The following is a 17,000-nucleotide window of genomic DNA, read 5'->3' as shown; positions in this document are numbered from 1 at the left end:
GATCAGCGCTAAAGTATAGGCGTGTAACATAATATGACTGGACGTGTTACCAATGGACAAGTTCTTTCATACCAGCATTGTTTTTTTTCTTTTTGAGGAACCTCTTTACCTCTCTATCGATCTATTGTTTTTATATGATTATGCACTTATGCAATTATGTTTTTGCCTTTATTATAGCAGATTTTATATATATATATATATATATATATATATATATATATATATTTTGCTATTAAATATGGTTATTAGGGTAAAACCTTAACATTCCCATACATATTAATGAAACATTGGACTAACGCACCATTTGTGGTAGGACCAGCTTACCGTCTAATGGGGGGGGGGGGGTCAAGTCTGAGTCCCTCCAAAACTACAGTTCCCTTCATGCCTGGACAGCCAAAGCCAAAGCTGTGTAGACATAATAGGAATTGTAGTTTTGCAACAGCTGGAGGGCCATACTTTGACACTCCTGGTCTAATATTAGGAGTAGGCTACTAATGTTTTACTGAATGTGTTATATTTTATCTATTTCATATCTATCTTTATCATATCTATCTATCTATCTATCTATCTATCTATTTTTTTTCTATCTTTCAATCCATTATGTATTTATGGGATTGAAAGGGTAATACAAGGTAAATCAGCTCTTATAGACCTCTGTAATAATTTGCTGCTATAATAACCCTTCTCCTATCAGTGGGTAATGTGCTAAGCTGTGTATTTTTCTTTTTGGCATATCCAACAGAATTCTACACTGACAATTGAAGAATTTCATTCCAAACTGCAAGAAGCGACTAACTTTCCACTGCGACCCTTTGTCATCCCATTTTTAAAGGTATTGCACAGTTCATCGATCTGGAAATGATTTCAAACCTTATTGTTGCTAGGTCACAAATGTGTGTTTTACTGTTTTGCTTTTTAAGAGAGAAAATGGAAAATAAATCAGAGATGTAAGGAGCGAGCTGTGATGGACACACTTATCTAGGTGACTCTTTGCCCTATAGCTCCCTCTTTGTGTTATTTTTAGTTATAGGGCGTGAAAGTACTATGAGTGTATAATTTAGGATGGTTTAGTTCTCTCCCTTTCTGTCTATGGCATTGATACTGGCTGATGAAATGAAGGGAATATTAGTCTAGGATCAGATGTTAATTTTACATTTTTCTGGCTCTGATTTATTTATTTTTTTTAACCGAAATAAAATTTTACCCAAATTTGCTGTATCCACTGCAGTGTATCAACTTTAATTTTCCTATTTTGAAGAATTGAATACATTAAACAGGTTTTCGAGGAAAAATTCACAGGTTAGGGGAAAAGTAGGAGGTTGCAGGGGATCCAACCTCTGTATCCCCCCCCCCTCCCGACCTCAGTATTGTTATGAATACAGTGGCGGATCCGGCACACAACCCACGGCTCTATTCATTCCTATGGAGCCGATGGAAAGAGCCGAGTTCAGCGCTCTTCCAGCATACTTTCCTTGTGCCGGACCCGAGGCTCGATTCATAGCAGAGCCAGCAAGGCATTATATGGAGATCGTCAGGGGTACAGAGGTCGAACCCCCCACAACCTCCTACTTTGTCCATTCTTTGGGTGGACAGCGGAATCTGCCTGACCACAGAATGGAGTCTATGGGAAGGGAAGGGCAGAGAGTGAAGCGGGAGCACGTGGGGACGTGCAACCGAATCTGCGGCAAGTTATCTGTGAAAATTCCTTATGCCCCTATTCCACGAGTCGTTTGGAGGAGCAAACGAGCGCTATTAGCGCTCGTTTGCTCCTCGTTCCCCTCTCGCTGCCGCCGCTATTCAACGCGGCGTCAGCGAGCGGGTGAGTGCGGGAGGGGCGGCGGGGAGCTGCTGGGGGGGCTGCCCGGGTGATCGTCCGGGCAGCCCATAGGATATAGCAGCGCCTGCTGCCGATGCTCCTATTCAACGGAGCGACTGCAGCAGATCGCTGCTATATCAGTCGCTTGTTTTTCAACATGTTGAAAAACAAGCAACTGCAACGATCAGCCGACATGAACGATGTCGGCTGATCGTTGCACTCTATTCCACGGGACGAATATCGTTCGTAGCGGCCGATATCGGCCGAATACGAACGATATTGCTCCTCTAAACGACCCGTGGAATAGGGCCTTTAGTGTGCCCATACCCTAAAGCATTGATCTCTCTATGGATCAATCTATCTATCCATTGCATCTAATAGTAAAGACCTGTGAGGTCTGAAACGCATCAGTTAACTCATAGCTGTTCCTCATACACACCTTATTGTAACCGTGCTGCTTCCTGTCATGTTCAGGTCTATTTTTAATGGATAGCTCATAAAGGAAAAAAAGATTTATTTATCCCCGAGTTGTTTTCCATTTGTGTGCAAGCACTTTTTGTTTCTATCTGTGCATCACGCAATTTATAGATGAACTGGCTGCCATAACATTGTTATATGTCAATTGCACCCACTTAGCATAAGATTTCATATAAATTCCCTGATATACGCTCGGGAATTGTACAATCCTATGAATGAGCCTTATCTGTGCTATGGTACTCCCAAGAATGAGAGATGCCGACGCATTTCTGTTTCAGTGCCATGTACACTATATCCCCATCTCCTAATGAATAACCTCCGGTAATTATCACATTATTTAGCGGCTCTATAGAAAGCTTGTATTCATAATTCCTATAAGTCATGACCCGCGGTGGGAAAACAATCTCTTTAACACAGCTACGTTAGACGCCATGTGTAGACTATCTGCCCACAAAATAGCATCAATATATATGTATAGCACATTATGTTCTTAACTCGCGCTAACAAACCTCAGACAGAACCTGGCTCTGCCAAGCCTCAGTAATTGTAGAAAATGACAGAGATGTGCGCTCGGAAATGTTGCAGTAAAGATGTGTCGATGAGCACTTTAAGATGAAGCCGGTGTGATCTTGTCACTAATGGTATGGTTCCCCCTCTAGAAATATATAATGGCATGTTATAAAACCAATGCATTTCTCATGATGGACGATTTACCAGCGCAGCTTCAACAAACACAGTGGGTATGATGTGATATGATATTAAACTTCTCTATGAGGACTTATGTCCGGTGATATGTCTTAGGACATGTAGTTCACGATTCCTTATTCATACATCAGAATTATTTATGTCAAATGTTTCCCTCTCTAAAATTTTAAAATTTAAGTCTAACTGAAATATTTCATGCCCTATGCTATTGTCACACTCACTAGGGACCATGAAGCTGTGACACATGGAGATGCTCGATAGACTTGTACCTAGACCCTTATTTTCATATTCCTGACCAACCCAATAGTGTATATATAGTAAGAAATTAAATTGTTGACCCGTTTTTGTTAACCAGAGAAAAAGAATCTGTCAAGACTTTGAAAAACATTCCACCATATTTCAATATTCTTTTAGGGTCACATAGGCGGTAAGCTGTAAAAGGGAATTTGAAAACCGAAGCAGTTTTTAAAGAGTTTTTAATTCCTTTTTTTTTTATTTTTCATTTTACTATCTATATTTTTAAACTACCCTAATTTTCTACAGTTTTCATTCTGGCCACTAGGCCTAGCTGACACTACCTGTTCTGTAGAGAAAACTTTTCAGTAGTGTCCTTCATATCATCACAGATGGGATGACAGTGAAATGAGAAATCAATACATATAAATATTAGTATTAAGTGAACTTGCCAAACTGTTTGCGTTCAGCAATGTTCTCTATACCGGAACACTCGGCATTTGACTGCCAGCAGCTGATAAGTTGGATGCCACCCTAGGGAGTCCTGGAAAACATGGAATACAGCCATAGGCAGTATTCATGTTTTCTTGGCAGCCCTTGGGGTGGCATCCGTCTTCTAGGAGTTTTTAGGTTCAGAGAACGTTGCATTGGCAAGTTTTCTCCACAATAATAGATAACCCAGGATCCCTCATTCACAGTAGGCAATTCAGAGCTCCCCTCCTTACCACTCTCTGCCCAGGTCACAGAATATGTCTAGAAAACTCTCCCATAGTCAATAGAGTCAACTCCAGACTTGTCCAGGTGACTACAGTAATTTATCTGAGAGCAGAGTACAAGGCAATACGACTGCCCTCCTTAACAATGTACAAATCAAGAAATAAAAAACAATCAACCAATCTCTTCTTCATGTTGTAACCATTCAACGTGGTCAAAAATGTCCTCTCTTATCCCCTTGGTTGGAGTAGAAGACTCTGTTGAAGGCAACCATGAACGCTTATGGTTGGGTTACTATTCTTAGCACTGTCAATGTTCAGACGTTGGCAAGCGCTGATGTTGGCCATCTTCCAACAGTAGTCCATTCAGCTAATTAACATAATCACCTTGTTAACGTTGTGTGCCAAGTGCAGATAAACCTAAGGCCTAATTCATTTCAGTTGTCACTGAGTAAGCGGCACTGATTATGTATGGACTGGTAGGTGGCGGTTAAAGTAGTGCATAGAGCTCGGCCCATATCCCGGGAAGCAGCGTACTTAAACTAATAAGCAAAGCTGTTTATAGAAGTGTCGGGCATGCTCGCTTCATAAAAAGGATGCTTTCTTTACGAATTTCATCATGTTAACATCATTTCCTCCGTGAATACCGCTGATTTCTTAGCTTTGTAAAAAAAAATAAAAGAAAATATGTTTCTCTTCAGGGTCAAATTGGCTGCCACAAAAATTAAAAAAAATTGAAGGGAAAAAAGAAAAAAAAAAGCAAGCTTCCAAGGACACTTCCACATTCTTCTATCAGAGCTGCGCGCCATATGGTCGCCATATCATTTACTTTGGATCACTGGAATCAAAGATGCAACTTTTTTTTCTAATTTTAGTGCTTTTCCTCAAAGGAGACATTAATGACAAAAACCATATGGTTGTGGGAACACGGGGCCTTAATAAGTGCATTCAAACGCAGCTGTAACAATATGCATTAAAATCTTGTTTTCATTAAGCTAATGCAACCCGCAGACCCACGATTCCATTCTGCGTTTATGGAGAAACATTTACTGGAAGGATATTAGACACCATCCTAATTACCTAATCTGGCACCAGAACTAGAACAAACAAAATTGCTTTGTATTACCATTTTTTTTTTCAAATTGAAAGAACATGTTTATAGAATTGCTGAATTAAAAAAAAAAAAAAAAAAAAAAAAAAAAAAGGAGAAAAAAAGCAAAAGCCATTTTAACCGTGTCATCGTTACTTTAGAATTTGTCGCAGGCAGCATTTCTGCTTTTTATTAGCTGTAAATCTATGACGCTTTGACTTTTTGAAGGGATCAGGAGGGAATGAGATTTTTGGACTGAGTTGTTTATTTTATGTGAATGTTATTCTTGTACGGCGTGTTAATGGTTTTTACATTTGAATTATACTTTATGTGCCAGCGATGCTTGCAGGGCATCGTTTCGGGCTATTTATCTTCCTACAGCTTAGAACCAATGTAGGCTATATATGATGGCTATAGATGTTTTATCCTTCTTATCATCACAGATTAGATTACAGTGAGACCTGTGTATAAATAAGACACCATTTACAATAGCTGATGATCAGATGTCAGCCTCTTTCCCCATGGTATAACCTCTACACAGGTCACAGAGCATGCCTAGAAACCTCTCCCATACAAAAAATTAGGGTGGGCTGCAAAGTATTGTATCTATACTCATGGGGCTTGCTGTAAAGCATATCTCTAAATGCTGCTAAAAGGAGCTCAGTCAAGATGACTACCCTCATAATAATAATGAAAAAAAAAGAATAGAAAAAAAGTGTCTGTCTCTAATCAGTAAAAAAAAAACTTGGCGATATATTTAGTTTTAAATATAACCAGAATACCCCTTTAATTATTATACAAATGATAACAAATACTTCACCAGTTCTTCATCAAAGTAGCAGTGGCCGTCCAGCATGTCGGGAAATGATCCACAAACTATCACTGAAGACAGATGTTTATTATGGACAGAATAAGCACAAAATGGTTTTTATGGTCAGCGAACATCTAAGAGATAGTTGTCAAAGTGCCTGGAAACAATGTCCGAAACGCGAACGTTAAGGAGTAAGGAATTTTTATAAAAATGATGACTGTTGTTTTTTCAATGTGTTGACCCATTCTTTTTGCCACATTAAAGCTACACGTTTGATCTTATATGAGCATTAATGCGGCAAAGCCTGGCCACCAATACTGCTTGCAGCGTGCAGGCACCATCTTCCTGTACAGTCTGCGCAGAGGTTTATGGATAAAGATGGATTCTTAGAACTTTAGTTTATTTTTATGTTGTTTATGTTGTGCTTTTTATTAGATCTATACTGTATTTGCTTCTGGATTTTGCATGTAAACACTCTGTAGACAATGTATTGAGGTTGGTCCTGGCCGAATTCCAGCTGGCTTTGCCAAAAGTCATCTGCACACAATATGGCTGGTAATGTTTCTTAATCATCATCCAGGAATTTGGTCTGTAAGACTGCATAAAATAAATGTATTTTCATAGCTGTGCAACACGACTATCTCCGGCAGCAGATCCTGTTTGAGTTAGCACACCTGGTTGCCAACATGTTGGACAAACATTCTCATGTTATTTCACACTGTATGTTCACAGAATTTCTTATCTCAATGCATCTGTCTCTAAATGACCGATTCTTGTATGAATTTAAAGGATATAAAAGCGTGCCTAGTTTGAGTGTTTGGACTCTCTTAAATCGAACCAGTCTGTAGGCATCATGTTATAGAGAAGGAGGAGCTGAGCAGATTGATATATAGTTTTATGAGGAAAGTTCCAGAATAAGTTGTAATTTATTCATGCAAACCCCTGCTAAGTGTCAAGTGGGCGGTCTGAGATTGACAGCATTCTACTACATGCACACTGTCAGTGACTGACTTAGATCACCTATTTGACTACCTAGTCCAAAATTAGCAGTTTGCCTGTCGATATGACAGGTGCCCTTAAAAGTCTTCATACACTTGAGTGAAAAGGGGGCCACTCGGTTAATTTTGGCAAGACTGGCTGACTCTCTAATGTGTATGGGGTTCTTCCAACTCTTCCTCAACAGATAATTTAGAGGAAGAGAAGGATTGGGCGTATTATATTTCAAGTGACGCGCTTGACGTGTTTTCTGGGAGATAAGCCACCACCAGAACTGTCCTACCTCTCTCCCAAACATTCATGTCTATGAGGTGAATCGGAGAGTTACTGTAGCTGTCAATCAATTGTTAGCCAACAACCATTGAAGGTGTATGGCCACCTATATAGTAGACTTTGGTAAAGGTTTCATGGTTCCATAAACCACTTTAATGAAATTTTTATTATAGCATTTAGTACTTGACTTTGCACATACATCTTATTAAAGGGGTTATCCAGCGCTACAAAAACATGGCCACTTTCTTCCAAAGACAGCACCACTCTTGTCTTCAGGTCAGGTGTGGTTTGCAATTAAGCTCTATTCACTTCAATGGAACTAAGTTACAAAACCTGCACCCAAACTGGAAACAAGAGTGTTGCTGTCTCTGGAAGAAAGTGGCCATGTTTTTGTAGCACTGGATAATGCCTTTAAGGGAAATTGTGATCTCTTATCTATACCTGGTAAGTAGTGTGATGACATTTCCTACTATCTATTGCACTCCATAACAGTTTCTTTCTTTATGCTATTCAGTTTATTTTAACATCATATGTATATACACACATGTAAAAGAGCAGAATTTTTGTGTATATACATATGACGATAAAATTAACCAAAGAGCATAAAGAAAGAAACTGTTGTGGAGTGCAATTGATAGTAGGAAATATTGTGCAAATGTTCAAATTGCACCCAATTTGTTTACTTAGACATATGGCTTTAAAGGAGAAGTCTGGCCTCCACAGTTTTTTTGTTTTAAATTGCAAAGGCACGGGGGGATAGTAACCAAGAGTCCTTACTCACCTTTCCCCACACCTCTCTACCGGGCTCTGGCATCTCCAGCGCTCCCAACATCACAACCCGGTTGATGGACTGGCCCTCAGCCAGTCAGTGACTGGAGGGGCTAGAATCACTGATTGTCTGAGCATGCTATCCATCAGCTGCAATGGGAATTTTCCCCCAAGATTAGATGTCATCCCAACTTGGGGAAAATCCTTTTGTTGGGGGTCCTGGTGCCGGTCAGGTGGCGCATCCTTGGAACAGGGGGAGCTAAGAAATGCTTCATTGTTACACTCTCCCCTGCCCCGCTGCCTATCAAAAGTTATCATAGGCCGGACTTCTCCTTTAAGGTAAGTAGTATGGTAAGAGATGAACCCAATGTTGCAATTTTTTTTATTTTTTCTGGATTTACATGATAGAAAACCAATGACCTCGCAGAATAAATGTATTTCCACTGGTAATCCCAACAAGATGTAGCCTAAAATGATCTGACCTTCAAGACGGCAAACAGATTATCCACCATTCATGGTTTTTACTTCCCCTGGCAGCATTGCCTATGCAAAGTTTAGAACACAAGGAAGAGAAATGATAAGAGATTCTGTCAAACTGTTAAGGGGGCTTGAAAATAAAATAACATGCTTTCCGGAGTTCAGATTTTATAACAAGCTGTTCCCTCATTGTTTGTTGTATATTTTATAGGCCAATCTGCCTCTGCTGCAGCGGGAACTTCTGCACTGTGCAAGACTGGCCAAGCAAAACCCAGCCCAGTATCTAGCTCAGCATGAGCAACTGCTACTGGATGCCAGCACAACCTCACCTGTCGACTCCTCCGAGTTGCTTCTTGATGTGAACGAAAACGGGAAGAGGAGAACCCCTGATAGGTAAAGACCAGGATTTGTTGACATCTATGACCTCTCAGCCTTATAGTATGTCTTATAGTCTCGATATACATTAAGGCTGGGTTCACACTACGTATATTTCAGTCAGTATTGTGGTCCTCATATTGCAACCAAAACCAGGAGTGGATTAAAAACACAGAAAGGATCTGTTCACACAATGTTGAAATTGAGTGGATGGCCGTCATATAACAATAAATAACGGCAATTATTTCAATATAACAGCCATTGTTTTAAAATAACAGCAAATATTTGCCATTATATGGCGGCCATCCACTCAATTTCAACATTGTGTGAACAGAGCCTTTCTTTTTAATCCACTCCTGGTTTTGGTTGCAATATGAGGACCACAATACTGACTGAAATATACGTAGTGTGAACCCAGCCTTACTTAATGTGTAAGTAGTATGCAGTGAACTCACCTTAGTACAGGAAGGCAAAAATAAGTTGTGTTTCCACAAACAAATTAAAGGAGCACTCCAAAGAAAAAAAATGTTTATAAATAGACTGGTGTCAAAAAGTTATACAATAAATTACTTTTATTAAAAAACAATAATAAATTCTTACAGTACTTATCAGTTGCTTGATATTGTGCTCTCTGCTGCCTCCTCTGTCCATGTCAGGAACTGTCCAGAGCAGGAGTGGTTTTCTATGGGGATTTTCTCTGGACAGTTCCTGACATGGACAATGGTGGCAGCAGAGAGTACTGTGTCAAACTGAAAATAAAACACCACTTCCTGCAGTACATACAGAAACTGATAAGTAGTGGAAGACTTGCGGTTTTTTTTGTTTTTTTTTTGGGGGGGGGTTACAGATCAGTATAACTTTTTGACACAGGTTGATTTAAAAACAAAGTACCCCTTTAATGCTAGGACCAAAATTTAATTGTTTAATATCTATATGAATCCTATAGGGACTGGTGTGTGAGCAAATTTCTCATACAGAGACGCAGACTATGTTGGTGCTATATAAATGAAAGTAATGCGGAATTTGTTTCTCTTTGAAAAAACTTATTGGTCATGTTCCATAAAACTAACATTTTTAAACTTTTCTTGCTGGGAAAAAAAGTAAACACTTAACTTCCTTTACAATGAAGTCGACTTAAACTTTTCCAGTGGTAAAATATGTTAGATTCTAGAGATTATCCTCAACCTCCCAATATGAATCCCAGTTCTTTGCAGACTAAATCCATTCTTATTTTATTTCTAATATCCTCATATAAAAGTCTTATCTGGCTGCCTCACTCGTATGGTCCAACAAATGCTTCCAGAAGAGATTCCAGGAAATATGAACTAAAAATAAAAAGCACATAAAACATGGTTAGAGGGGGGGAAAAGACATGTAAATTACAAGGTCTATTCACTTTCATGTTTTTCCCTTTCCAGTTGAACATAATGTATACGTGCAACCTACTGTATATGTGGTCTGCCTGGTGCCTGCAAACATATGGTTCCAGATTTTATATTTTTCATTCTTATTATCAAGGAATGCAACTAAATTGCCCATCAAATCCACATTATAAATACATACCGGGAGGGGACTTTTTCTTAGTACTAATCTGAATTAACATATCCCTAAAAATTTTAGAATTTTTGTATTTTACAAAAACTAGCTTTTGTACTTTGCTCATGAATACAGACACTCAGGTTTTCACTCCAAGAATGTGGGGGCTATGGGATGTCTAACTATACTAAATATTCATTGAGCAACAATGATCTTCTTATGTGACAGATCATTCTTCTGCCATGTGTAGAATGAAAAGCTTTTCCTTTTTTTTTTTTTTTTTTTACGTTGATGATGTGATGCCCATTGCAGATAAAGTTTCGAATAAAAGACACATGGGAGAATTCCAGTAACCTGTATTTCTCCATGGAGCAGCATCTGTCAAAAATAGATGACAAAAAAACACTTATAGTCCAAAATTACAGTTTTTGAGCTTCAAGTGCAGAAGAGGCGCTGATTGACATGACATTGGAATGGCTTCTGATCGGATGTAAAAAAAAAGTCTGAATTCTCAAAAAATTCCCTAATATAGCACACAAAATTCTATCATGTTTTGCTATATGAAAATTAAAACACAGTCTTGGGCAATATCTAAGACTGCATTTACACAATTTTTTTTAAAATCAGATCCAATTGAAATAGGATCAGGTTTCCATCCATGTTCTACATGGATGCACTACATTATTCTTAAAGGGATATTGAAGTATTTTATGAAAAATACCAATAATAATAATATGCTTCTAAGGCAGAGGGAGGGGCACTTACATATACCTGCCCCCCCCCCCCCCCACACACACACACACACTCCTCCCTCTTTTCTTCCTGCCACCATGACAATTGCTCAGTGCAGGACCTGCCGGCTCAGCCAATCAATGGTCACAGTTGTCTCCTTATTGGTTGAACAAGTAGGTCCTACAGCAAGAGCTCACTGTTGGAGCAGATAGAAGAGAGAATATCGTACGATCATAAATAGAAGAATAAGAGCAACGGGGGCTGGGTCTAGTTTTTCTATCCACCACCCTGCCTTTTTTTTCCCCAAATAAAAAACCAAAATATCCCTTCAATGACAAAATCACTGAAATTTTGACGTAAGGGGAAATGCAACTCTGTGAACAGCTTCTTCTTGTATCAGTGATAATTTATGCAATACACATATAAAAGAGAGATGAAAACCATTTTTGGATGAAGCTATCTCTTCATCCAATGACTGAAACGGAGCCAGCTTATAGCCGTGCGTCTGTTGTTTTCCCTCCTTTGAAAGGGTTATCTGGGCACACTCACTCTTTTCAAGCGTGAAATTAGACATGTCAAAAATTTTAGCCAGGAGCTATTTTTCATAAACTGATCACATGCAAATTTCTCCAACACCGTGATAATAAGAATTTAAAGAATATTAAGTTACTAAAAAAAAATCCACATTAAAGACCTTAAGAGCTGTGGTATATGTGAGCCTGATCTCATATTTCCACATATTCTTGGGGTCCGCAGGATATATATATATATATATATATATATATATATATATATATATATGTAAAAAAAAAAAATCGATTTTTCTTTTTTTTTTTTATACATTTTTTATGACATTTTTGCTTTACCATTTTGTCATTCATTTACTCTTTTGCAAATGTTTGAAATCTTTCAAATTGTATAAATATTATTCTTTCTCCTCTCTAAGGTTGGCTAATAGCTTTTATCGATTGACGCGTTTTACCCAATTCTATATATTCAACACACCTTCACTATTTCTTCATATAGCAGACAAAAGAACCTGAAAATGGAGGGACTACAAAAGTGACAGCTTAGTCATGACATAAAGTCGTATGACTTAAGGCCACCCATTAATAGTATACCCAGAAAAGGTTGACTACTCGAAAACTTTTTGATGTTCTTATGGCCGTAAAATAGTCAGCATTAAAAATTGTCCTGCCATTAGTAGTTTATGGGAATATGGGCACCATGGTGTTAGCCGTTATCCGCCATATTATTACTTTCTTTCTACTCAAGACAAATGGGGCAGGTGACATTTTTGGAATTTCAACATGATTTAGTTTATAGACATAGAAATGCTAATATACCCTCATAAAACAAAATTACATATCTTTATTGTCAAAAACATAGCATTAACCTCATTGCACTCGCCAGAACAACTATTTCCATCTGGAAGGCTTTAGTAAGTCAAAGGAAATAGTGTCTACCATGTAACTAACCGAAAACCTATTTAAATCTACAACGCTATTGTGTTGTTGCTTTTGATATACGTTCCCATTATGTGCATTTTTATGCAGAAATGTAGATTTAGGTTTATTAAGGTTTCAGCAGTCTGACAGTGAAGCTTTATGTTTTACTGAATGTTTTCTTGGTGCATATGGTCTAACACGGATGAGCAGCCACGGTGAGATTTTGGAGTCTATTAAACTGGCTCATTAAAAAGATCAATCTGTTTCAATAATAACACTGGGAGCCATCAGTCACAGAAAGAGTGAAAAAAAAAATCCTGACACGTGAGTGGAAAACACAACTGAGTAATTTGTCCATGACATGTCATGGTTGCAAAGAACTCATAGTATTTATCTCACTATTAGACTCGATTCCCAGCAAGACTTATAATTTGTTCTACATCACAGGTTTTGTTTACTTCTTTTTCCGGCTTAGAGTAGAGAAAATCTGGGGGTGATTAAACCCGTTGAAAAAGTTCTGTATTACAGGATTTAGCGTTTCTTATGATGGCTTTTCTCCGGATGTGGTTGACTATGTATGTAGATGAGGAGGAATTGAGCTCCCGAATTAACCTCTAGCCATGTTGTACATAATCTCCACCATGTCAAGCCTACGTAAAATCAATAAAATACACCTAGATTACATTTGTAGTACATTACACATATTTTCTTTTCAGAACCAAAGAAAATGGCTTTGACAGAGAGCCTTTGCACTCAGAGCATCCAAGCAAGCGGCCATGCACTATAAGCCCCGGCCAGCGGTACAGTCCAAATAATGGCTTATCCTATCAACCCAATGGTCTGCCTCACCCTACCCCACCACCACCTCAGCATTATCGTTTGGATGACATGGCTATTGCCCACCACTACAGGGACTCGTACAGACACCCTAACCACAGGGACCTCAGGGACAGAAACAGGCCTATGGGTAAGAGAATTGGAGATCTTTTTGTATTTCTCCTTTGTTAGAATACAGTAGCTTTGTGGAGAATTTTTAACTTGTTGTTTTGGTCATTGTTATACTACAATGTATGGTAATATTAAAAATGCAAAAATCTACCTCAATAAATCACATTTGCTATTGATTTAAGTGTAGGAGAAAATCAGTTGAAATAACAGCCGGTCGCTTTCCGCAGTGAAAGTGGTAATTAAACACTTGGAACTCCCACCGAAGACCTGACAGCCGAACTAGAGCAGCTTATCTCCTACACTTGAAATCAGATTTATTGATGACAATGGGGATGTGACTACAGAGACCATGGTGGGCACCAATTGCTTGACAGCCAGGAATCCAATACTTTCTGACATTCTGTGTTTCTATTTGTTTTATTTATTTTTTTTCTTTATTGAGCAATATGTTATGTTATTGTCTTTCTGACTTTTATAGAGTTTATTCATTCGATAGTGATTCTTGGTTTGTTTTCTTTAACGTATTATATATATTAACTCTCCACCAATTAGAACGAAAAAAAAACTCTTTAAGGCTATTGTTGAAAGACTTAATCCATTTTTCAGAAGGGTGTTGATTAGTGTTACATGAGACTTTACATCTGCTTTGTCTAGGGTTGCATGGAGCACGTCAAGAAGAAATGATAGACCACAGACTAACAGACAGAGAGTGGGCAGAAGAATGGAAGCACCTTGATCATGTAAGAACCTTGTAATGTTTCTAAAAGGTACAAGAGTCCTTGGCGTCGTAAATGTAAAGGCATATATAATGGAAGCAAAACTATTATACTTTTCCTGTTTATGAAAGATATTGTGTACTAGGAATAAAATAAATCACGATTATCTGAGGGCCATGTGATCCAGCTTGCACATGAAACAAATACCAGTATTTTTGATCCATAAACATAGCTACTGCAACAGTTGCAACAATCCCCCAAAACCGACGCGTTTCAAGTGGATTATGCACCCTTACTCAGCCTCCATGTCAAGTATATGTGTCCCATACAGTCAACTGGTCAGGGTCCCTCCGAAATATCTCAACCTCACTCTGATAACCTATTATTATGTGTGGTGAAGAACTAAAGGGACAGTGTTTTAGACAGGTCGTCACATGATCATTATAGAACGTGAATATTGTTTTATGGGACCCTGGATGAAGAATAGGGAATAATATAATTTATTAAAACTTTTTTTTTTTGCCATGTAATTGGAGTTTCTTACGTAGAACTAGGTGGCTTTGTGTCTGGGGCATTTGGCGTATCAAGAAACTTTGCAGGCAGCGTTAGTTGACAGGCTGGCGCCAGATCGATGGGTCTTATTTCATCTTGTCGAGTACTAAAGGGGATGCTAGGTACAATGTGTCCATTTTTCTAATCCAGAGTAACCAGGTGGTGGCAAGGGGCAGCTGATGGGTGAGGATGGACCACCATTTACAATCCCACATGTACTGCCCTAATGGCAAGTCAGGGTTTAATATGGGTCTTCTATTGACCGTGGCTACCTATATATACAAAGAACGTGTTCATCTAAAACAGGGTTGGGAAACCTTTGGCCCTCCAGCTGTTTCAAAACTACTATTCCCATCATGCCTGGGCAGCTGAAGCTAAAGCTTCGGCTGCCCAGGCATGATGGAAATAGTAGTTTTGCAACAGCTGGAAAGCCAAAGGTTCCCCACCCTTGATCTAAAACATAGGCTCTGAATTAGTGCTACCTCCAGGGATGTATTTCATCTTTTACGGTTGTATTTTCAGTCTTGATAGTTGTAGGGTAATGTGGGGGATCTTTAACCTTCTTTGCATAGTTTTTTTGAGTAGGGGGTCACAGAATTTATGAACATTGATCTAGAACAATAATTGTTAAATCAAAAGAAAAAAAAATAGACAGGTTAGAAATTATAAAAGAATAAATGCCACATGTAAAAAAATAAAATTATTGCCCAGCTTTTTCTATAGAACGTTTTCCTGTCTGGACAATTTTTTCAGCACTTACCAAAGTAGCTGCCTGAATTGATTTTTTTTTCTTCTTCCTCCGTTATGCTTCACTTGCCTAAGTAATTTACAATATATCATCTTTATATCTCGTACATTGTCTTCACGTACTGTTGTCAGGAGCTAAATAATGGCATACATTTTCATTGCAGTTTGGATCGGTCCTATGCAAATTTCAAGTATGCAAGATTACCAAGTCATAATATATTTAAAACAAATAACTCTACCATCATCACAGATGGCAGATGAAAGTACTTTCCAAGTGTTTGGAAGCTGGGCTTAATGAATGTTGCATGTTCACAGACTGATCTTGTGTCTTTTCGAGCCACGGCTCTTTTAGACTGTCACAAAATAAAAAATAAAGTGGGGTTTGTGAGATACAGTTCGCATTGTCGCATGCAAAGGGCATGTGCGTAGTATCTACCTTTAGATATGTTTAAGGCAGTGATTGATAAGCTGTTTTTTCCTGATCTTGTTCTTTTAGCTATTAAACTGCATAATGGATATGGTGGAAAAAACAAGACGATCCCTCACTGTGCTACGGCGGTGTCAGGAAGCCGACCGGGAAGAACTCAATTACTGGATCAGGCGGTACAGTGATGCGGAGGATTTAAAAAAAGGTAGCAGTAGCAGCAGCACCAGCCATTCCAGACAACAGAGCCCTGTGAATCCAGATCCTGTCCCCTTAGGTATATTAGCATGACCGATGATGAGTCCTTGGACCCTTGTCCTAAGGTTCTTAAATGACCATTCTCTCCTTAGCTATTTGTGTGAAGATCATTCGATTTTATGTGATTTCATGTTATGTATTTATTCTGTAAATTTGTGTTCTTAATTTTGCCAAAATTTTGAATCCGATAAAAGATCTTAAATTTTCAAATCAAAAGCTAACTGGGTTTGGCAAGATTATGATAATGGGCCTTGTCATGCCTTGCTACATATAAGGCATAGAAAGTAACATTGACTCTGTGCAACTCAATGCATCTATCGTGTTAATTGGCAAAGTTTGTAGTTGTCGGAAAGTCAATGAAAATTGAAAATGGTGCACGTCCTTGTAATTTTCATTTATAAAGTGCCAACATTCTCACCAGAGCTGTTAATATAAAAGAATATATTAAAAAAAAAACACAATGGGACCATAATTGAAGAGTATTTTTTTTTACCTTGCTTATACTTACAGTCTGTCGACATGACTTTAAATAATCTATAATTAAAGAATTAGCGCTTGAATACAACCCTTCTGTATATATGTTTTGGTAGTCATGTGCTCCACCTTGGTGCTACTTTACAGCAATGATTTGGTGGCAAATCTCTGCAGCTTATCTCCTAGTCCAACAACGGAACACATGTAATCTGCAAAAGACATTGGGGGAAATTTATCAAACATGGTGTAAAGTGAAACTGGCTCAGTTGCCCCTAGCAACCAATCAGATTCCACCTTTCATTTTTCAAAGCGTCTGTGAGGAATGCAAGGTGGAATCTGATTGCTTGCTAGGGGCAACTGAGCCAGTTTCACTTTACACCATGTTTGATAAATCTCCCCGATCCTGTCTATAGTGCAGTCCACTATACAG

The 17,000-nt window shown here is 38.5% G+C and overlaps 1 protein-coding gene across 4 annotated transcripts in view; it reads left to right on the top strand.

Moving 5' to 3' along the window:
* The window catches only part of RUNX1T1 (RUNX1 partner transcriptional co-repressor 1), a 161,842-nt gene that overhangs the window by 124,212 nt on the left and 20,630 nt on the right, over positions 1–17,000 (top strand). For all 4 annotated transcript variants that reach the window (XM_069957377.1, XM_069957376.1, XM_069957374.1 and 1 more), the window contains exons 4-8: positions 743–832; positions 8,572–8,753; positions 13,168–13,418; positions 14,054–14,139; positions 15,911–16,115. In XM_069957377.1, coding sequence (XP_069813478.1) covers positions 743–832; positions 8,572–8,753; positions 13,168–13,418; positions 14,054–14,139; positions 15,911–16,115 — 814 coding nt within the window. The remainder of the gene's footprint in view (positions 1–742; positions 833–8,571; positions 8,754–13,167; positions 13,419–14,053; positions 14,140–15,910; positions 16,116–17,000) is intronic.

The sequence above is a fragment of the Dendropsophus ebraccatus genome, chromosome 2 (assembly GCF_027789765.1).
Source record: "Dendropsophus ebraccatus isolate aDenEbr1 chromosome 2, aDenEbr1.pat, whole genome shotgun sequence".
Taxonomy (NCBI): domain Eukaryota; kingdom Metazoa; phylum Chordata; class Amphibia; order Anura; family Hylidae; genus Dendropsophus; species Dendropsophus ebraccatus.
The sequence above is the reverse complement of the archived record's forward strand: the minus strand, read 5'-3'. Positions and strand labels throughout refer to the sequence as shown.